At 38.4% G+C, this 24,097-nt stretch overlaps 1 protein-coding gene and 2 long non-coding RNA genes across 3 annotated transcripts; all 3 read right to left on the bottom strand.

Moving 5' to 3' along the window:
* Nucleotides 1–1,918: 1,918 nt before the first annotated feature.
* On the bottom strand, nucleotides 1,919–3,368 carry LOC311081186. Its single transcript, XR_014605824.1, has 3 exons — nucleotides 2,696–3,368; nucleotides 2,514–2,604; nucleotides 1,919–2,422 (listed from the first exon to the last, which is right to left on the bottom strand). It is a non-coding gene; the product is annotated as an uncharacterized lncRNA (long non-coding RNA).
* A 9,667-nt stretch (nucleotides 3,369–13,035) lies between these two features.
* LOC311082103 (uncharacterized protein) lies at nucleotides 13,036–18,480 on the bottom strand (the record flags this gene model as incomplete). Its single annotated transcript, XM_084112847.1, has 7 exons — nucleotides 13,036–13,386; nucleotides 15,070–15,121; nucleotides 15,208–15,354; nucleotides 16,903–17,122; nucleotides 17,772–17,861; nucleotides 18,078–18,152; nucleotides 18,472–18,480. The coding sequence occupies 6 exons, from the start codon at nucleotides 18,478–18,480 to the stop codon at nucleotides 15,072–15,074; spliced, it is 591 nt and encodes a 196-aa protein (XP_083968973.1). The 3' UTR covers nucleotides 13,036–13,386; nucleotides 15,070–15,071.
* A 529-nt stretch (nucleotides 18,481–19,009) lies between these two features.
* LOC311081189 lies at nucleotides 19,010–22,011 on the bottom strand. The gene is made up of 3 exons (XR_014605826.1): nucleotides 21,545–22,011; nucleotides 19,296–19,370; nucleotides 19,010–19,079 (listed from the first exon to the last, which is right to left on the bottom strand). It is a non-coding gene; the product is annotated as an uncharacterized lncRNA (long non-coding RNA).
* Between the last annotated feature and the right edge of the window lie 2,086 nt (nucleotides 22,012–24,097).

Below are 24,097 nucleotides of genomic sequence, written 5' to 3'. Positions count from 1 at the left end.
TCCAAAATGCTTGAGTTGAAACATCTTCATTGTCATCAATGCATAAATGTCAACTTTTACATATTTCCCAGCTCAATAATGGTTTTGCTGCCATTGTACGGCCCTGCTTTCATGTACCCTATTGTATGTCCTTGAAGTTTACGGATTCATATAATCTGGAAGATGTCTCACTCTATTTGCAAAAAGCAAATAGTGTTGACATACATCTCAATGGTCCATCTTGGATTTTATACTTGATCAATTTGTCTGATTTGAAATATGATTGAAGAAATTGATTCCCTGACCATGAAAACCTGGGGATTGATGTGTGGTTACGATTCTAAGCATAGTCATCTGCCAAATAATTACTTAATTACTATTTGGGACGACGGTGGCGCAGAGAGTAGAGCAGGTCCTCTTGTGATCAGAGGATTGGCGGTTTGAACCCCGCAGGTGCACACTGTCATTGTGTCCTTGAGCAAGACACTTCACCCACTTCGCCTCCAGTGTCTGCGTACACTGGTGTATGAATGAGAGTGTGAATGGGTGACTGGTTCCTTGATGTAAAGCGCTTTGAGTGCCTAAAGCAGGTTGAAAGGCACTTTATAAATGTGACCATTTACCATTTAATTACATGAAAGAAACTACATATAGGCAAAAAAAGGGTAAATTGACACAGCCAATAAGAAGTACAGGTTTCATTTTATATAATTACAAATTAAACATTCATTAAAAAAAAATTCTTGATTGAGATAAAGTAATTGATAGCAGCAGCTCTACTCATGTAAAATATATTATGAGGATTGTAAAATATATATAGTCATCTTTTTTTTTTTTTTTTTATAAAAGACCATTATCTCTTCAAAAACTTACCAACTAACTTTTTTGTCTTTTGTGTGACCTGCAATTTTACTGTGTGTTTATTAGATCAATCATATATATTTTTCATTTGTGGCCCTATTTTCAACATAGAATCACAATATTTGTTAGCACAAGAGGACAATATAAAATCCTAATGTATTAGGTGAAACAGTAAGGCTTGTGCTACTATTTGATGCGCTACTCTCTTCTGATGTGACAGGAATTTACTTTTCCTCACTGAATTCAGATAACTCATCTTCGCTCGAATCAAAAACATTTGAGTGCTCAGCAATCTTCCTTCTAGCCTTGAAAGACAATGACCATCCAGTTTAGTTAATCCTCTTTCATAGATTAATAAATAAAAAAATAAAATAAAACACTTAAGGCCATTGCACACCGAGTCCGAAATTCACATCTGAATTTTTCGGACGTTAAAAAATAATTACGACCTCACGTTAAGTCAATCACGCTTGCACACTGCCTCCGAAACTTTCGTCCGTAATAAAAATATTCGGATTGGGTTCGATTTTCTGCGTTTTTCGCATCCACAGGCAGTGTTTTGAGAGGATTTTTGACTATTCAGAGCCACCGTACAAGCGAACGACAACATCCAGAATGGCGTCTGACAAGTTGATACACTTGGTCTCGCAGCAAAAAGCACTGTATGATAAACAAAATTCGGATTACAAAGACACTGAATATAAAGACAGATTGTGGCAGGTGATTGCTGAACAGCTTGGGAAACAGGATGGTAGGCATTAATTTCAAAACAAAGTGTGTACGCGAGTGTATAGTATTGTGTTCAAGTTAGCTATACTCTTTTGCTAATGTCATTCATTCGTAGTGAATAATGAACCAGGGTTTATTCATTCAGTTGCTAGCATACTTGGACTTTGGTAAGCTCTGGTCGCCTAAATTACTGCAATAATATAACTATAACTAATATATATATATATATATAACCCCTAGGGGGCGCTCACACCGAAATTTGTATAGATAAACTAGAAACCCCAAAAACCCGCACTCCCTTCTTTGATATTGAGGCAGGTGGTATCCAGTGAAGGAAAGGACATGGGACTGATGTACTCAATTATAAATTTATTAAACAATCAATATAATAATTGGCAGTAAAAATAGACAAATATTCCCTCCAGGTAACAGTAAGCAATTTTACAATAAATAGATCACAGTGAGTTAAAGCATCATAGTGCATGGATACAAGATATAAAGTCTAACAATATCAAATCTACAGTGCATAAAGTCTACTAAATAAGTACTGCTCACAAAACACTCAAACACTGCAAGAAATACTCCAAACCAATACTACCATACAGACACACACAACACAGCATTTCACACTTCACTAGTGAACATTACATTACAAAATGGATACTGTTTCCAAGTGAAATATTGCACAATGCCCATAGGCCGAATGTTAGAATGGCTTAAGCCCAACTAGATCCAAGTCATCACTGGTAGTAGCCGCTCCTCAGGACGCACACATACACACACAAAAATAAAAAATAAAACAATGATTAAGCTCAGGAAAAACAGTGGCTAGTGACCGACGTGGGCAATCCTCCTATAAATCACAAGTAAAGATGGTTTATGATGCTATAACAATTTAAAATAACTGGTTAGAAAATTAAGGCAAAAAGCTGGATAAAACTTACATTTTTCTTTGCATCAAAGTCGTATGCCCCATAGCAATTTAATTAAACGATGTGGATGACTGAAAGCTGTGCACACTCTCTATTGTTGCTTCTATTCATACATATTAACAAAACAGGAAACAATCAGCGCTAACAATTATACATTTTATCTAAAAGGAAAAAAAAAGGTCAGCGTTACTTACGTTGCTGCAACACCTGCGTAAGATCACTACGCTAGTTCTGTAAGCTCTTTACTGCTGGTACCATTTACTGGACACCATAAACACAGACCCCAGACCGAGCTACAAAACAAACAAACAATGAGCTGTGGTAAGCGGCTCAATGACTTTAATATCACGCAACGAACTGGCGTGAACTTCCACAAAGACTTGCGCCACTTACGTTGAGCGCAACACCTGTGTAAGATCACTCCTTACTATGATGACAGCAAGTTTCTGTACGTGCTCTACTGCTGGTACCATTTACTGGACACCATAAATGCAGATACCAGCCCGAGCTACAAAACAAACAAAGAGCTGTGTTAAGCGGCTCAATGAATTAAATATCAACAACAAACCGGCATGAACTTCCAGCAAGACTTGCGTTACTTACATTGCTGCAACACCTGCGTCCAATCACTTGCTATTGTGAAAGCAAGTCTCTATAAGATAGTCACTGCTGGTTCCATTTACTGAACACCATAAAAGCAGCTGTCAGACCGAGCTCCTCCCGTTTGCACAACTGATACACAATAAGACTCACCCTTCAACTCACACCGCATGTTTTTCCTGTTCATATCTCCCCACATTTAAAGGGACACGTCACTTACGCCACCTGATCCCAATAATCAGCAAACCTTAAAGGTACACTTCCCAAACTCACCACCTGATCCACTACATATATATATATATATATATATATATATATATATATATATCAGAGCATGTGAGCGAGCGGGGAGCGCGAGCGGGCGGATCTTGGACAGAGCGCAGAGCGGCAATTTCAAAAGGACGGAGCGTCGCATTTCCCGCTCCAATTTCGCTCCGCTCACACCTATTTTTTTACAGTCTAGCTATGGCTCACACCACGAGTCTGAAGCATGCTCAGTCAAGCCTGACTGCATTTGTCTTGCACAGTCATCAACAGTAGACTATTTTCAGGCAAAACTCGGCTTAATAATGGAATTCAAAAAGTAAAATGAGAATTCATACAGCCAGGTGTAGCCTATCAATATAAGTCGCTCCGGAGTATAAGGCACATCAGTCAAAAAATTCGCCATGAAGAAGAAATATAGGCCTAGCCTCGCACTGGACTATAAGTCGCATTTATTTAGAAATCTATACAAAAAAAAAACAAAAAAAACAATGTTATGGACGGGACAGTTCTCCGTTACGGACGTGAGCGCTCAAGCAGCACTAAGACTGCTTTAAAACTTTCACTGAGACCTCAAACAGAAAGCACAAAGCCTGTCTTTAAATTTAATTTCGTTTTGTATTAATTGTATCTTAATTTTAATCAAGGTTTCATCAACCAATTGTCTGGATTTAAGAAGTAGGCTAAATATATTAGAAAAGATAACCATGATACAAAGGCGCCGGCGTGAACCTGGAGTTTGTCTCATGAATGAACGAAACTCAGCGTATAGCCTACTTGCCTCACAGACCCGGCACATATATATAAAGCTTGAAATGTCTACTTTTAAACAGAACAATTCAAAACGAAAGAAAACAGACTGCTCTCCCGTATGAAATGTGCATTTCTCTCAGGCGCGTTCACTACTGCGAAGAACACGAGTCAGCATCTTTCCAGCCGACAGACCTAAAAAAAAAAAAAAATGTCTTCTGCTATATTTTACATATTCATAATTATTAATTTTGCCGGTTCGTTGTGACAGCTTTTAGGTGCTTTACTGGCAGCGCCACCCTTACATGTTACATGAACGAGATTTTTTTCTTTTGGGGTCATTTTGTTTGTGTTCAGACTTTCTCATTTGCCTGCGCGATGTTAGAGGACGCTGTTAATAAAGTTGCGACTTGCGAGTAAGCCACATTGGATTCAGCGGAAAATGAGCGGAGCGGCCTGATGTAGCTTTGAGCGGGGGAGCGGAGGGGTGAACAGTTCATTGAGTGACGAGCGGGGATTCTCACCGCTCCACTCCGCTCACATGCTCTGATATATATATATATATTACGTTACAATACATGATATTAGTATATGATATTACATATTATGAATAAATAACTGCAATACAATGCAATGCAATACAATATAATAACAATAATGTACCTTTTTTACATGATGTTAGTTGAAGCAGTGAAGAAAATGTGGTGAAACCTGCGGGACACATATGTCCGCTATAAAAAAGAAGGACAGGGCAGAAGTGGACAGGGAGCCAGCAAGAAAAAGAAGTGGGTCCATATGGACGCAATGTCCTTCTTACAACATTCATTGGCAAGGAGAAGGTAATGTTACCCTATCCATAAATGCACCATAGAAAGCTTGCAGAGTGCAGTGTAGCCTATCATTTCATAACTCAGATAGCCTACTTTCAACAGGTCAGATGGTAATATCCAGATGGACGATGATGATGAGGAAGATGAGAATGGAATAGGGGAATATGATCAAATGCAGACAGAGAAGGAGAGAGACAGCGTAGTGATGGAGACAGAGAGAGAGGGCAGCACAATTTCTTCAAGTAGCTGCGGTGCAAAAAGCAAGAGGATGCAGGCAGAGAGTGAGGACAACTTAGAGAGGTACTGTCAATGGAGAGAAGCAAGGGATGAAAGGAGAGAGAAGGAGAGAGAGGCAGAGCGACAGCAGCGTCAGGCCTGGCAGGACCTGCAAAATGATGAGGTGTCCACCTTTCTCTCCAGCTTGGCCCCCAGCATGAGGAGACTCACCCCAGAGAAATTATCACATCTAAAAATTAAAATGCAGGAATTGGTTCACAATGTTTCATTTGGAGGGGTTTACTATCAACAGTTTTCCCAGGATCCAAACTACCGTTCTCTGTAAAGTAACTAGTTTTTGTACATGCTTAAATATTTTTTCACAACCATTAAGTGTTAAAGTAATTATTAAAATTAAAGTAATTATTATTACTGATGCATTATTCTAGTTTAACTGGGGCTTAAGAGGTTCATCTAAAATTTCAGTTTAAATTATTATTATTTTTGATATGCAGAAACACATTTTAAATGTTTACTTGATTTTGATTCTGTTCTTCTGGGCAGCAAGTTCTTTTAAAAGCAGAATAAACAAGAAATGATTCATTCAACTGTCTTAAGTTGTTTTTCTATATATATTTACATGTTTATTATATAAATGTTGTATAACAATACTACAATACAAAAATTAATACAACAAAATCTACAATACAAAAATGAATACATATTGTATGTACAAAATCTAAATGTATAAACTAAATACAGTATCATGTTTTACAGAGTATAATGTATATTTAACAATTTGTGGATCAGTGTTGCATTGAATGTAATAGTAATAATAATAGTAGTTTAAAGGGATACTCCACCGAAAAATGAAAATTCTGTCATCATATACTCACTCTCATGTTGTTTCAAACCTGTATGAATTTCTTTCTTCTGCTGAACAGAAAGGAAGATATTTAGAAGAATGTCAGTAACCAGACAGTTTTAGATACCATTGACTTCCATAGTAGGAACAAAATATATACTATGGAAGTCAATGGTATCTAAAACTGTCTGGTTACTGACATTCTTCTAAATATCTTCCTTTCTGTTCAGCAGAAGAAAGAAATTCATACAGGTTTGAAACAACATGAGAGTGAGTATATGATGACAGAATTATCATTTTTCGGTGGAGAATCCCTTTAAGTAATAATGTTAACTGATTGTATTTATTTGGTTGTGTTTACAAACTACACTGCATACACAAATGCATACATAATGCACGACTGAGGTCTATCCGTTGTGATTGGTTGTGTGTGTCTACAATCTGAGTCCACGACGCACACGGTCATACTGCCATGGTACCTCGCCAGCAGGTGAGACAAAATATTTTGTGTATGTGTCTCTAATGTGGAGAGCCTCTTCAGATGCGCGGTTGCCCCTTGGCCTCTGAAGCTCCTGTAGACAGGCATTGCCACCACCAGCATCATCAACATCAAAGCTTTCACCCAGGCTGGCTTGTCCCACAACTTCATGGCGCAGGTAGTTGCATAAGATACAGGTTGCCTTGATGATGCTGTCTGACAGGTCAGGGTTCACCTCCATTGGCCTCTTGTAAACTCTGAATCGTTGAGTCAAAATGCCGAACGCATTTTCTGAGATGCACCGGGCTCTTGACAGGCGGAGGTTGAAGATGCGCTTGTCTTCTTCAAGGCGCTTTCCACCGTAGTGTGTTCCCACCATAGCTCCCCACATCGATGGCCAGGAAACGGTAATCAGCATCTACTAATGCGAGGAGGACAATGGAAAAGGTGCCTTTATAATTAAAAAAAAGGGAACCTGTGTTTGCAGGGGCCTCAATCTTGACATGCTTCCCATTGAGAGCGCCAATACAATTAGGGAAGTTCCACCTCTCATTGAACCTCATCGCCGTGTGTTTCCAGATGTCCTCTGTTGGAGTTGGCATGTAGGTGTCCTTGAGCTGCAGCCAAATTTGGTCACAGGTCTCCCTCACAATCTTCCCTACAGTGCTTATGCCCAACCTAAAACTGCTGGCGATGGTTGTGAATGAGTCCCCAGTACTCAGATACCTAAAATTATACATATATTATTATAGAACATGAAATGATGTGGTTTTGTATGCTGTTTTCAATAATGTGTGTGTGTGTGAGGCCAGGGGGAGACAAGCCAAGGCTCTGGGAAGAACAGCTCGTTCCGCACATGCGCAGTCCTTTCACTTTCGGTTTTCAATTCGATCAAGTGTTTACATGTTCCCTCGATCATATTAGAAAGGGATTATAAACCACTCCTTTCAATTTGATCGAAATTTCGGATCGATTAAGGTGTGATTGAGCAGCCAATTCGAATACTAATGTATTATTTGGTTAAAAAAATAAAGCCTGTAGGCTACAGCTGTTCTGTCTGCCCAGTGCTTCCGCCAGCCGGCCGTGTGTGTGTGTGTGTGTGTCCATACCTTAGACATACTGCCAGTCTCTGTTCAGGATGGATTGGTTCACGATAATTGGTGGTCTTCCTTTTAATGTGTGGCTCCAGTATTGCTAGCAAATCGTCAAACTGTTCCACTGACATTCTGAAGTAAATTTTAAATCGCTCGGGATAATTTCGTAACTCCTTAATTAGGAGGTGAAACTCTCCTTCTTCTCGCCGCAAAGTCAGAATTGGATGGACCCAATATTTCCTCTTTCTTTTATTTTTAAGAAGAGACAGGGCAGCAAAATCATCCTCACTGCTTGACGAATCCATTTTGTATTGTTTGCGTTTTTTTTTCCGCAAATGTGTAAAAAATACGCATCGGACTCAGTGTGCAAGGTTTCTGTGCATGACGAATTTCTAGGCTTACGAACACGAAAAAACGCATCCGAAAAATTCGGACTCAGTGTGCAATGGCCTTTACTCTGGTGTTTTTTGCTCTTTTGAATGTTGTGGCACAAGTGGAATGTTGTTCACTCATTGCAAATTGTGTATGTTTCGGTCTGATGTCATCTTGAATGTCTGTACTGTCATCTACACTGGAACTTTCAGAGTAAAACCTCATGAGTTGCAGGTCATCATCTGTTGCCTGGTGTTAGTTTAATCAACATTAATTTGTAGGAACGTGTTCTAATTCATGGCCGCCATTATATACATTTTTCCCACGTCATGGGCTGAGCTCCGTAGTACGATAATAAAACCATATCTTTACAGTCAACTCACATTTATAAACTCTCTACAAACCTACCTTTATAATCATTTATGTATCTAGCCTCCAGTGCGTCGGTTTTATCAGTGGCATTGATAACATGGTCCTCGGCATCTTTTGCTGGTCTAATTTTCCTCCGTCTCATGTTGATGTAGAAGCCAGGCTCGTCTCAGCGTCACCTCGGGGTTCATAAAGGCCGCTCCGTTCGCTTAAATCTCCCGCCGTTTAGCAAATCAGCACACACACTACACCACGCGCAGTCAACAAGTAAACAATTTAAATTATTTATCGACATGCAATTTAAGTTTATCAATAGTATATTCGCCACAGTAAACGAACAACATCAATTACACCTCATTATAAAACTCCATTAGGTTATGTAATTCAACAATCTTTCGAAATTATTCGAACTTGTGATGTCTTTTTATTTAATTATCGAATATAACAAAAAAAATTGGCTAATTACCTGTAAAAATTCATTAATCCTGTTGATTGACACCAATAAACAGGATCTCGTCGTGACTCGTTTGATTAAGCGATTGTTTTGCGCATGAGCAGTTGGTGAAATGTGCGTCTTGTGTCACAAGTGTGCTTACGTCACAAGTGTTTTACGGGTGCAGTTCCGCAAACATACTACAGGAGCGCTAAAGAGCAGCGCTGCAATACACACTTACACACGGAGATCAGGAATATGCTATGGAAGCTTGTTTCCGCCACTGAATAATAAATAAATAATAATAATTGTGACTTTTTTTCTCACAATTGCGAGATATGAAGTCAGAATTGTGAAAAAATAAAGTCGCGATTCTGAGAAATAAAGTCGCAATTGGGAGATATAAAGTCAGAATTGCATGATATAAAGTAGCAATTGCGTGTTATAAAGTCAGAATTGTTAGATATAAACTATTCTGAGGTAAAAAAAAAAAAACTGTCTTTTTTTTCCTTAGAATTGGATATCTCACTTTATATCTCACAATTGTGTTTATATCTCACAATTCTGAGAAAAGATGTCAGAATTGCGAGATATAAACTCGCAATTGTGTTAAAGGCAGAATTGCGTGATATAAAGTAGCATTTGCGAGAAAAAAGTCAGAATTCTGACTTTATAACACAATTCTGACTTTATAACACGCAATTGCGACGTTATTTCACGCAATTTTGACTATATATTTCGCAATTCTGACTTTATAACACGCAATTGTGACTTTATTTCACACAATTCTGACTTTATATCTCGCAATTCTGACTTTATAACACGCAATTGCGACTTTATTTCACACAATTCTGACTTTATATCTCGCAATTATGACTTTATTTCTCAGCAAACTCGCAATTGTGAGATAAAAAGTCGCAATTACCTTTTAAAATGTTTTATTTTGTGGTGGAAACAAGCTTCCATAATATGCTAATGGTAGGGATTTAGAAAAAAACTGCACTAGGCATATCAGCAACGCCCCCTAAGACTATTACAAGCAAAACATTGTGGGGACTGGGGAACTGGTCCCCACCATGTTTTTGGTCCCCACTTTGTGAGTGTGTTTACATGCTGAGGACCCCACCATGTGATAAAAACAAACACACACACACACACACACATACTGGTTTATGTGGATTAGCCAGACTTTTTCTCCAAACAGGCCCGGTGGTGGTTTAGATGGACTACCCTTTCCTGAGGTCCTAGAGCTATGAGAATTCGATTAAAACACTCAAAAAAAATTGAAAAAAATTCAGGACACTTTAGACTTCAGATACACCCTTCAGAGCGTGATACACACCACCCTAAACCTATTGTGGTTTATAGAGACATTTCTCTTTTTGAAGAATATGTGACTTATAAGGACCAAAACAAACATTATTGGGACTTTAAAGGGACAATGACGTCACTTGCTCATTAACATAAATACACTAACATAAATACACATTAACCTGACACCACCAAGCATTAATGGGACTTGAATTATTATTTCATTGCACAACTCTAACATCACCATTGTTAGTTGGTGACACTGACTAACAGCCAGATAACAGCCTGTAAGAGCTAAACAATAGATTGTCACACAACACCAGTGCCATGACAATGAGAATTGAGCAAAAAAGTCAAGTCAACTTTATTTATATAGCACTTTTCACATTACAGATTGTATCAAAGCAGCTTCACAGTATTCAATTAAAATAATACATCAATGTTTGTTTCTAGTGTAAAACGTCCACGTTTGGTAATGCTGATCAATAGAATTGTTGATCGATTAATTAAATTAAATTAAGTTAAGTTTATTTAATCAAATACAGTGAGGAAAATAAGTATTTGAACACCCTGCTATTTTGCAAGTTCTCCCACTTAGAAATCATGGAGGGGTCTGAAATTGTCATCGTAGGTGCATGTCCACTGTGAGAGACATAATCTAAAAAAAAAAATCCAGAAATCACAATATATGATTTTTTAACTATTTATTTGTATGATACAGCTGCAAATAAGTATTTGAACACCTGAGAAAATCAATGTTAATATTTGGTACAGTAGCCTTTGTTTGCAATTACAGAGGTCAAACGTTTCCTGTAGTTTTTCACCAGGTTTGCACACACTGCAGGAGGTATTTTGGCCCACTCCTCCACACAGATCTTCTCTAGATCAGTCAGGTTTCTGGGCTGTCGCTGAGAAACACGGAGTTTGAGCTCCCTCCAAAGATTCTCTATTGGGTTTAGGTCTGGAGACTGGCTAGGCCACGCCAGAACCTTGATATGCTTCTTACAGAGCCACTCCTTGGTTATCCTGGCTGTGTGCTTCGGGTCATTGTCATGTTGGAAGACCCAGCCTCGACCCATCTTCAATGCTCTAACTGAGGGAAGGAGGTTGTTCTCCAAAATCTCGCAATACATGGCCCCGGTCATCCTCTCCTTAATACAGTGCAGTCGCCCTGTCCCATGTGCAGAAAAACACCCCCAAAGCATGATGCTACCACCCCCATGCTTCACAGTAGGGATGGTGTTCTTGGGATGGTACTCATCATTCTTCTTCCTCCAAACACGTTTAGTGGAATTATGACCAAAAAGTTCTATTTTGGTCTCATCAGACCACATGACTTTCTCCCATGACTCCTCTGGATCATCCAAATGGTCATTGGCAAACTTAAGAAGGGCCTTGACATGTGCTGGTTTAAGCAGGGGAACCTTCCGTGCCATGCATGATTTCAAACCATGACGTCTTAGTGTATTACCAACAGTAACCTTGGAAACGGTGGTCCCAGCTCTTTTCAGGTCATTGACCAGCTCCTCCCGTGTAGTTCTGGGCTGATTTCTCACCTTTCTTAGGATCATTGAGACCCCACGAGGTGAGATCTTGCATGGAGCCCCAGTCCGAGGGAGATTGACAGTCATGTTTAGCTTCTTCCATTTTCTAATGATTGCTCCAACAGTGGACCTTTTTTCACCAAGCTGCTTGGCAATTTCCCCGTAGCCCTTTCCAGCCTTGTGGAGGTGTACAATTTTGTCTCTAGTGTCTTTGGACAGCTCTTTGGTCTTGGCCATGTTAGTAGTTGGATTCTTACTGATTGTATGGGGTGGACAGGTGTCTTTATGCAGCTAACGACCTCAAACAGGTGCATCTAATTTAGGATAATAAATGGAGTGGAGGTGGACATTTTAAAGGCAGACTAACAGGTCTTTGAGGGTCAGAATTCTAGCTGATAGACAGGTGTTCAAATACTTATTTGCAGCTGTATCATACAAATAAATAGTTAAAAAATCATATATTGTGATTTCTGGATTTTTTTTTTTAGATTATGTCTCTCACAGTGGACATGCACCTACGATGACAATTTCAGACCCCTCCATGATTTCCAAGTGGGAGAACTTGCAAAATAGCAGGGTGTTCAAATACTTATTTTCCTCACTGTAAGTTATTCTTACCCAACTTCAAAATACCCATGGTTGCTCATAACAAAAAATAAATAAAATATAAAAAAAACTAAAAACTGTTTAACAGTTTACTTTTGTGACTTTGGACTTTTGGGTCTTAAGCTTATTCGCCGTATCCCCCAGAGTTAGATAAGTCCACACACACCCTTCTCATCTCGGTGTGTGCCGTAACTCTGTCTGACGCACCCACCGCTAGCCTAGCTTAGCACAAACACTGGAGGTAAACGGCTCCAGCTAGCATACTGCTCCCAATAAGTGACAAAATAACGCCAACATTTTCCTATTGACATGTTGTGATGTGTATAGTCACAGCATGTACAAATAACAAGGTCACATGAGACATGGACATCTTCTAACCGTACACACACTGGGAACTATATTCTCAGAAGACGAAGCACTGCTACTTGGGCGGAGGGATTTGCTCGCAGGACCTGAGAAGCCCGTGGTGAGGAGCAGAGAGTTCGCTCAGAGGGTTGCGCTAATCACTCCAGCCAGCAGTGCTTCGCCTTCTATATAGTAAAATCTATGAGAATATAGTTCCCAGTATGTATACGGTTAGAAGACGGCTGTGTATCATGTGACCTTGTTATTCGTACACACAGTGACTATACAAATCACAACATGTAAATAGGAGAATGTTGGCGTTATTCTGTCACTTATTGGGAGCAGTATGCTAGCTGGAGCCGTTTACCTCCAGTGTTTGTGCTAAGCTAGGCTAGCGGTGGGTGCGTCAGACAGAGTTACAGGCCGCACGGAGATGAGAAGGGTGTGTGTGGACTTATCTAACTCTGGGGGATACGGTGAATAAGCTAAAGTCCCAAAAGGTTGGCGTGTTCCTTTAACACAAACATAGAAACACCACCACAATTGTCAGTGTATTTAAATCTTTTTTTTTCTGACTGCCTCTGTGCAGCTATTCCTCTATTTCGTACAAAGTCCCTTATATTTTGCACTGTTCTTTGTGCCAACACGGGGTCTTCCACCAGTTTGCAGTGACTGCGTTCAGTTTTGGTGGCCAGTTTTCCCATGCTTATATGACCTTTGAACTGTCGCATTACTGCGGCGACCTCAGCCTTAGACCACACTTTCTTCGCCACTCATCTGGATCCATGTTCCTCATCAGCATAATTCCCTGGAAGATAGGCAAACAAAAAAAAGAATATAAATCACAAACAAAATGTGTTGTCCAGTTGAAGCCATCAAAACATGAGTTCAGTTAATGCCACAGTTGACAAGAAATTGCAGTTTACTTTTCTTAATTCACTCTGGGTTAGTGTCTCACTCGATGTGATTTCACCAACTTTATTAACCCACATTAGAGTGTGGACAATATGGAGTGTATTTTTAGAATGTCTTTGCTGTTCATCTATTTATGTGGCCAAACCTTTTGCTATTTGAATTAATTCGTAACTAAATTAACAGTAAGTAATACTACAATTAGTAACATGTCTTAAGTAATTTTGGCATTGTACTTCAACACACTGTATTTTAAATGAAACCAAGACTATGGGGTTTAAGGTCTGATTCTCAGTTTAAATCTGATTTCATAAGGTTAGCTAAATAGTGTTGGAACTTGGTCTGAAAGTTTAGTCTTGAAATTGAAACTGTACGTAACAATCAGCTTAATACTACTTTTAACCTCTTAATCTTCCAGATTTTGTGGCATGTTGTGTCTCAGTCATCCAGACCAATTTATTTTTAGTCTTTTAACCAACTTGCCAAAAAGAGAATTAATAGAACGTACTCATGGGCAATCAAGAGAACATGTGAAGAGAAGGAGGTAACTTTACTTTTATCTCAAATTCAGTATACATTTCCTGATAATAAAGTAAGTGTATATGCTCCCTTGCAGACAAGATGTCTTGTACAAATGCAGTACAGTTAAATTTAGGGCTATTTATTCATATCTCTTTCTTTAAGATTACTCTTGCATTTTGATAGTTGAAAACATCACAAAGACGTGCATAATAATCCTTCTGTTAAAGGGATACTTCACTGTTTTTTCATATTAAACTGTTATTCCCTTAACTAAGACGAGTTGATACATACCTCTCTCGTCTCAGTGCGTGCACTCAATCGCTCTGGCGCGCGGCGGCACTTTGATAGCACTTAGCTTAGCCCAGTTCATTCATTAGGGACCAAACAGAGATGAAGCGACCAAACACCTCCACGTTTTCCCTATTTAAATACAGTAAGTCGAGTAGTTACACAACCAAGTATGGTGACACAAAATAAAACATGGCGCTTTTCTAAGCGGGTAAAAAGGATACCTATAATGTATGGCGGAATAGCACTTGGGACTCAATAGCACTTCGACTCGGCGCAGTAAAAAGTCACACTTGAAAAATCCTCTCCCTCTCACTTCTGTCATTAGAACCAACGTGACTTTTTACTGCACGAGTCGAAGTGCTATTCCGCCATACATTATAGTTATCCTTTTTACCCGCTTAGAAAAGCGCCACGTTTTATTTTGTGTCACCATACTTGGTCGTGTAACTGTATTTAAATAGGGAAAATGTGGAGGTGTTTGGTCGCTTCTAGCTTCATTTCTGTTTGGTCCCTAATGAATGAACTGGGCTAAGCTAAGTGCTATCAAACTGTCGCCGCGCGCCAGAGCGATTAAGTGCACGCACTGAGACGAGAGAGGTATGCATCAACTCATCTTAGTTAAGGGAATAATGGTTTAACTTTAATATGAAAAAATGGTGAAGTATCCCTTTAAGGGAGTTGGGCAAAGTAAGAATTTCATTGTAGGGTATAAACCACTGTGTTTCTTCTGTGCATAGACAATAAACCTCTTGAATCTGAATCTTACCTTCAGAGGGAGGTACACTCACTTACTGTGGACAACACAAATGACACTGATCCTGTTGAAAACATAATTTAACAAGTTACTTTTGTCACAGGAAAAAATACATTTTATCAGCAGAGACTATGAATTGAGTTAACATACCAAAGTCTCCCATGTCATGGTCTTGCTCTGTGGTTGTAGAGTCAATATCCATAGGCTCCACAGTTCCGAACTCTGATGCGGTGAGATCTGTGTTGCTGTCATCAGATTCACTCCCACTGTCTTCAGCATCACTTAACGCAATCTCATCTGGAAAATGGCATTAGTAAAACTCAGAGGTGGAAAGAGTACTTGAAAACCATACTTGAGTAAAAAGACAGATACCTTGCAGCATAAATTACTCGATTACAAGTCACCAATACCAATACGAGTAAAAGTGATTAACAATACTTTAGTATTACTTATACTAAATCTTGGCTCAAAGATGCACTAGTCCTTGACACCTGAGACAGGCAGGTGAAAATAAGAAACAATTGATTTGTAAAATGAGAAGTCATGTTTATTTTCTAAAATCTAAATAAAACTGAACACCTCAATAGTGCAATAAATCAGGGTCGACACAACAGCCTCTTAAAGGGATTGTTCACCCAAAAATGAAAATTCTGTCTTCATGTAGTCAACCTCAAGTTGTTCCAAACCTGTATACATTTCTTTGTTCTGCTGTACACAAAGATAGATATTTTGTAACCAAGTAGATTTTGCCAGCCATTGACTAGTACAGCAGAACAAAGACAAGTTTGGAACAACTTGAGGGTGAGTAAATGATGACAATTTTCATTTTTGGGTGAACTATCTATTTAAGCGTTTACAAACTCTCAAGTCTCAGTTAAGCTCAAGTGCACAAAAAGGCCACACGTAAACCAATATCCTTCAAAAAGGCCTTGTCAATAATGTGGATAAAAAAAATTGTTAAGTAAAATTAAATAGTCAAAGTCTAATTGCACTGGATGTGCTGGTTTTGGACTCATCACTGGCTGCAGTCCTGATCTAAATCAAACATCTGCGATTTAGCACCTACTAATGCACTCGCATTCGCGTAAAGTAGACTTGTTGAAAAGTTTGGGTGAGTAAGGGCAAAACGCACAAGATATAGTTCAGTCAATGCCACTTAGATGGAAATATCACTTTCTGCAGCAGTTTGTTTTTGCCATAAAGAAAAGTTAGGTGCCATGCAAAATGTAATTTGTAATTGCATTACTCATCACAAATGTATTGGAGTAAAAAGTACATTTACTTCTTCAAAAATGTAGTCAAGTAGAGTAAAATTAGCTAATATCTTTGATACTCAGTACAACTACAAAGTAGCCAAAAATATACTCAAGTACAGTTGCTAATTACATTTACTCAAATAGTTTACAGCTCTGGTAAAACTCTCATAAATAGCTGGACATAAAAATCTGTGGTTGAAATAGCCACATCAAATAAGGAAAAGATAGTACTTGGTTTTGTACTTTTTGCAAAGTAACTATTTTTACTTGAGTAGTTTTGAGCTATTATACCTGCGTTTATGTTTAATGTGGTCCATGAGCACATAAGATAAATGATTACACAATATGATATTAGGTTAATATTTAAAGTAATTTGACTGCACCTACACAGACATAATTTTGAATTACTGTCCAGCCATACTGTAGACTTAAGTTTATATTTCTGAATAGTAGTCCTCGACTCATACTTGGACATGAAAGGTGATTTTTTTTTTTCTTGGAAAGGGATGCTAACTACGCCAAGTCTAGATGTTTATCTAAAAAAACAAAAACTCAGATAATATCTACAAGGGCTAATTTCTGTACAAACCTTCAATTTCAATCTCATCCAGTGACTTCCCCTGGATGCTGCAAAGGTTTCCTTTACTAGCAAGTAATGACAAAGAATATTCTGACTCCGAATCAGGTATGTATTCCTTGTCAGACATGTCCTCAGCATCATCAGATGATATTTGGTCCAATGCTGGATGTGGAACTTTGTCCTGAACTGACAGCAGTTCATCATCAGAAGCCTTAGGAGACTGATGCGCCTGAATTGGTGAGAAAGCAAATTATTTTACATGGTGATTGAATCTTATAGACAGTTCAAGTTCAACACTCACTTAGTAGATACTCACCTGTGCTGTGCTGTTTAAGTCATCTCTTTTAATTTGCTTGAGGCAGGATTTATGCCAGACCCCTGAACAAACTGGAACACATTTGCGTAAAATAATGTTAACACTGCAGGTCTATTTAAGTGGTTAGAGCACAACACACTCTATACTAATTCAGTAAATATCTAACCTGTGCATCGATAGCCAAGCCACTTGAAGGAAGATACGGGTCCCACACAACGAACAGTCCCACACAGTCCAAGTGTTCTTAAAAACCAAAGTGATGCCTCTGGGGACGGGACCCTCTAAACTGCATGGACCTCCCAAGTCATGTTTGGGTGGGGTTCAGTGTTTGATACACATACACTCAGATATTATACTGACTGAAGCTTGAAAAGGCACATTTATACAAATGTCCTTCCATTCCATTGTCCACATAAAGCACGTTCTACTCAGGCGACTGTCCACATAAAGCATGTTCTACTCAGGCGACTACACACACACACATACACACACACACATATTGAAATAGGTTGGCAGATTTAACATTTTGCCACAAATAAGTTGTACATGAGATTTAATTTACCTCTTCAACCTTGGTGAGTGGGCTGAGCTCTGGACTAGTCTGATTCGGGTGGCTGGCGGCTGTATGGGTGCACTTGCTCTCAGTGGTCAGCTGTAGAAGATGAAACAGAGACAAAGGACAATAAAGAGAAAGTCCTGGGAGCGTGACACTAGAGAGGACATTTGACGTCTGAGTAAAAAAATAAACCATTCTACTGTTGACAGAAAGACGGAGGAAAACCTTGCTTTAAAACTCACTGACAACGTCTTTGATATTAACAATCAAGTGCAAGATATTAATAAAAATCTATCTTTTGTGAAGATATACCTCTTCAGTGTCATCAGTTGTGGGAGGGGGATTTGTGGTGCCACACATCTTTGGGGCCATTTCATCATCAAGGCCCTGTAAAAAGGAAAAAAACAAATAAACAAAATATTGTAGACCACGGACTATGAAAACTACACTCTGATGAACACATTCATGTTCACCGCGACTTCTACAGATTACCAGTTCCCACAACACAACTTGCTAAGATTTCCAAACTGCTTTTGTCAAATGGAGAAAGGAAACCTTTGCAGCATCCAGGGGAAGTCACTGGATGAGATTGAAATTGAAGGTTTGTACAGAAATTAGCCCTTGTAGATATTATCTGAGTTTTTGTTTTTTTCCTTTGAATGTTTGAATGCAGCTTATTTAAAGCATATCCTATATGAAGATATACCTTCTTCATATTTTTAAATTGTAGATGGGGAATTTGTGGTTAGCCTCAGTGTCAGGAGCTGACTTATTGTAGCCCAGTATAACTAATAGGGTGCCTTTCCATTACATGTAACCAAACGACTTAGCATTCACATTAAACCAACATAAAGATCCAATGCAGGCAGTCCAAGTGTTCTTAAAAACCAAAGTGATGCCTCTGGGGACGGAACCCTCTAAACTGCATGGACCTCCCAAGTCATGTTTGGGTGGGGTTCAGTGTTTGATACACATACACTCAGATATTATACTGACTGAAGCTTGAAAAGGCACATTTAGACAAATGTCCTTCCATTCCATTGTCCACATAAAGCACGTTCTACTCAGGCGACTGTCCACATAAAGCATGTTCTACTCAGGCGATTGTCCACGTAAAGCATGTTCTACTCAGGCGACTACACACACACACATACACACATATTGAAATAGGTTGGCAGATTTAACATTTTGCCACAAATAAGTTGTACATGAGATTTAATTTACCTCTTCAACCTTGGTGAGTGGGCTGAGCTCTGGACTAGTCTGATTCGGGTGGCTGGCGGCTGTATGGGTGCACTTGCTCTCAGTGGTCAGCTGTAGAAGATGAAACAGAGACAAAGGACAATAAAGAGAAAGTCCTGGGAGTGTGATACTAGAGAGGACATTTGACGTCCGAGTAAAAAAATAAACCATTCTACTGTTGACAGAAAGACAGAGGAAAACCTTGCTTTAAAACTCACTGACAACTTCTTTGATATTAACAATCAAGTGCAAGATATTAATAAAAATCTATCTTTTGTGAAGATATACCTCTTCAGTGTCATCAGTTGTGGATGGGGGATTTGTGGTGCCACACATCTTTGGGGCCATTTCATCATCAAGGCCCTTTAAAAAGGAAAAAACAACAAAAAAAGATAAATTATAATAAATATCTTCAAGACAAGATGTTCCCTGTGTAGCATTCAGTGAAAAGATATCATGGCTGTATTTCAGTGAGTGTTTTGTGGAAAACATGTAGTCTCTGAAACGGTTCTTTAGACACTGAACAGGCCACATGACTACAGTCTGTAGACTATGAAAACTACACTCTGATGAATACAGCATTTGATTACTTTGTTGTTTATCTATTGTCAGCCAACTTCGTAGAATGATTGCACTTCTAGAATAATTGACTAAGCTTTTACATGGAGTGAGGGGTTAGTCCTTTTATAGTTCTTAGATTTGCTATGATTCTTTTAAATGACATCTTGTCATGAATTTTCGTCAGTGCTGTTGAATGGGTGCCTTTCCATTACATGTAACCAAACGACTTAGCATTCACATTAAACCAACATAAAGATCCAATGCAGGCAGTCCAAGTGTTCTTAAAAACCAAAGTGATGCCTCTGGGGACGGGACCCTCTAAACTGCATGGACCACCCAAGTCATGTTTGGGTGGGGTTCAGTGTTTGATACACATACACTCAGATATTATACTGACTGAAGCTTGAAAAGGCACATTTAGACAAATGTCCTTCCATTCCATTGTCCACATAAAGCACGTTCTACTCAGGCGACTGTCCACATAAAGCATGTTCTGCTCAGGCGATTGTCCACATAAAGCATGTTCTACTCAGGCGACCACACACACACACACACACACACACACACACATTGAAATAGGTTGGCAGATTTAACATTTTGCCACAAATAAGTTGTACATGAGATTTAATTTACCTCTTCAACCTTGGTGAGTGGGCTGAGCTCTGGACTAGTCTGATTCGGGTGGCTGGCGGCTGTATGGGTGCACTTGCTCTCAGTGGTCAGCTGTAGAAGATGAAACAGAGACAAAGGACAATAAAGAGAAAGTCCTGGGAGCGTGACACTAGAGAGGACATTTGACATCTGAGTAAAAAAAGAAACCATTCTACTGTTGACAAAGACAGAGGAAAACCTTGCTTTAAAACTCACTGACAACTTCTCTGATATTAACAATCAAGAGCAAGATATTAATAAAAATCTATCTTTTGTGAGGACATACCTCTTCAGTTGTGGAAGGGGGATTTGTGGTGCCACACATCTTTGGGGCCATTTCATCATCAAGGCCCTGTAAAAAGGAAAAAATATATAATAATAATAATAATAATAATATTATACATATATATATATATATATATATATATATATATATATATATATATATATATATATATATATATATATATATATATATATATATATATATATTTATAGTAGACCGTGGATTATGAAAACTACACTCTGATGAACACAGCATTTGATGACTTCATTGTTTTTGTTCTAACATTCTGTAATGGTCAGTATCATCTATGGTGTGGTTAGGCGGTGCTAACAAAAGCTATAAAAATCATGTTCCACCTGAAGCTAGATGGAAAATGTACAGTATTTTGGTATGTGAAATGTTCTATGGTTAAAGCATTTCTTATATGAGAACTAACAATTTCACAAAGTTAATTAAATGAAGTCAAGAAGATAAAAACACTGTTATATTGATCATTGTGGTTGGTTACTAGGTACCAATTAATTTATCTTACAGGTTTAGTACACTAACAGAACATCATAAACACATTTATTTAATGGCCTGAAAGTACTCATATTAATGATATAACAGCCTTCCTGTGTCACTGCAACTTCATATTTAAAAAAAATAATGTGGGCTACTAATAAAGTATTTAATTCTATAAAACAAACACAATGTCTGTAATAAAAGTTAAGGCTTTAACTAGCTACGCCTTGCTCATTAAGCCATGCGGTAGCCACAAGCTCAACTTAACCTAGCTAGCTTTCATTTTAAAAACAAAACTACCAAATTGAACTTGCTGGCAATGTTACTTCTGTCCTCATCTCTACCTGCTGTCCTCCACCTCTTTAGCCTGAGGCTTAATGAGCAGGACATGTTGATAGCCACTCAAGCTAGCTCAGCTAACATTGTGGTAAATATATAGCATTTTACAGTAATTGTAAGTTACAAGTTACAATTTCTTGCAAATAAGAAACACTTAATGCAAAAATGCAACTATATTTATAAATATAATTATTACCTGTATGTATTTAATCCAGTAAATCCAACGACGTCGAGCTGACACTTCCGAGGTGTGGTCCATTAGGTATTTAATTAGCGACAGCTGGGCCATGTGCTGTGGGCGGAGCTTCCCGTCGACTTCCGTTTGTTACCGCCCACATGCGCAAACCAGCCAATCACAAGACGGCCCGCCAAAATGCACCGTGTGTATCAGAAATGTGTATGAAACTGCAATATAAAACCCAGCTGTGGGGTCGCTGTTCTATACACTGGGATACACTCAAAATCAGGTCAAGTGGTAAATGAGGACTTTCAAAGAAAAAGAGAATATATGTTGTTCAGACACTAACAAATGCAGTTACACTCTTTGATTTACGAGGACCTTGGCATAGTCCCCGTATTACCCTTAGGTCCGTGGAGCCCAGGTGAAATGTCTGGCGTGTTGTCCATGTAAACCACATATACCAACACACACACACACACACACACACACACACACACATATATGATTTCATTAAAGGGACAGTTCAACCAACAAATGATCTGTCTGTCATCATTTACTTGCCCTCATGTTGTTCCAAACCTTTGTTGAATACAAAAGAAGATATTCTGAAGATTGTTGATAACCAAACTGTTTTGGGTCCTGTTGTAAAGTTTTCTTTGATCGAAGCAGAGACCAGTGAGACAGTTGGGATCGCGTTCAACAGAAGTTATTCTTTATTGAGCGCGGCTGCGGATTCGTCCAACATAATCTAAAGTATATAAATTTACATGGTGTCTTATAGGCATTTTAGGAGGAGGGACTTTTGAAGGTGGAGACAAATTCAAACAAAGCATGTAAATGAGTATACAGGTTAAGGTAACCCACCCCAGACCGGCAGTCTCAATCCAATCAGCATAACCACTCAAATGCATATGTGCTAATCCAATCAGCCAAACGATTCAACGTCTGGACTGTGGCTCTTGCTCCAAGGGCCATTAAAGACAATATGTTAGCGTCTCCGTGATCTGACTCATTTAACTTACAAAGGAAAAACAGGTCGGGCAGGAATATCTTGCTGTACACTCAATTATCACTTTCTCAGTTTATATACTATCTAAATTAAAACCTCAAATGCTAAAATCAGTATTCTTCACCGTGATGTTATGTAAGGAAGCATATCTGAAAACATATTCTTAAATTTTAACCCTTCAGTCCCCATTGACTTCCATAGTATTTCTATTCATTAGAATATCTTCTTTTGTGTTTATCAGAAGAAGAAAAACTCATACAGATTTGGAACAACTTGAGAATGAGTAAATGTTGACAGAAAGTTCATTTTTGGGTGAACTAACCCTTTAACATGGATGTGAAACCACCAGTGCTCCATCATAATCAAGTTGCAAAGTGTCATGCTTTTGCATTTTAAAAAGATGTAACATACTGTATTGGTGTTGATCAGCATTTGAATTATGTCTGTGACTCCACTCTTGCATTCTTGCTGCTACAAAAAAATAAATTATACATTTATATTATTGTTATAAAATAGTGTTATGGTTATATTTCATTAACGTTTGCATATTTAAAAACATTTTTAATTTGTAAAGATAATAGTTGCTTTCATACATCAAACCTAGTAATTTGCTGTAAATTGCTAAAGAAAAAAATAACTTGGTTTCATTGTTCTTGGTGGAGAGGGCAGGGTTGGTCTTTTTGCTGGTGGTATGGTGTTGATATTACCTAAAATACAATTTTATTGAATTTAAATCTGCCATTTTAATTACTTTAACTAAAAAGAAATGTAAACTCATACATACTATCTTCAGTATCTGTGATATCACTATCTGACTCTAAAAGATGTAGCGGTGGTCTCTTCAGTCTAACTGGCCTTTTCTCAATGATGGAGGAATCGGAGAGTTCGGGACATGAGGAGGTTTGAGCTTTTCTCATAAGCTTATGGGCTGTTATGTAGTCAACTAAATAAATAAGTTTATGAGTTGATATGAAAATGACAACGATTTTTTTTAGAAAATACACTGCCTGGCCAAAAAATAAATAAGTAGCAGTTCTTTTAACCCTAAAAGATGGAGTGTGTAACTTTTCATTTCTTAAACAACAATGTCGGAAGACATATGGCCACATTTCAGGAAGACGATGTCAAGATCCATCAGGCTCAGATTGTGAAAGAATGGCATGAAGAATCATTTTCACACATAAATTGGCACCTCTGAGTCCAGACATTAAATTAATTGAAAGCCTTTGGGATTTGCTGAAGGAGACTTTACAGAGTGCTGTACTCTTGCATTGTCAATACAAGATCTTGACCAAAAATGTATGTAACATAACATTTATTTCCATCAAGAGGTGCATACATTTTTGGTCAAGATCTTGTATTGACTATGCAAGAGTCCAGCACTCTGTAAAGTGGAATATGGCAATGATATGTCTTCTGACTTGGATGTTTAAGAAATGAAAATCTACACACTCCATATTTTAGGGTTAAAATAACTGTTGCCAAACACATAACCAGATTAATTTGAAAGGTTTAAAGGAGGGCGCGACCCAAAAAGTTTGAGAACCACTGAGTTAATA

This window comes from Abramis brama (assembly GCF_963993115.1).
Source record: "Abramis brama genome assembly, chromosome: 4".
Classification (NCBI taxonomy): Eukaryota; Metazoa; Chordata; class Actinopteri; order Cypriniformes; family Leuciscidae; genus Abramis; species Abramis brama.
The sequence above is the reverse complement of the archived record's forward strand: the minus strand, read 5'-3'. Positions and strand labels throughout refer to the sequence as shown.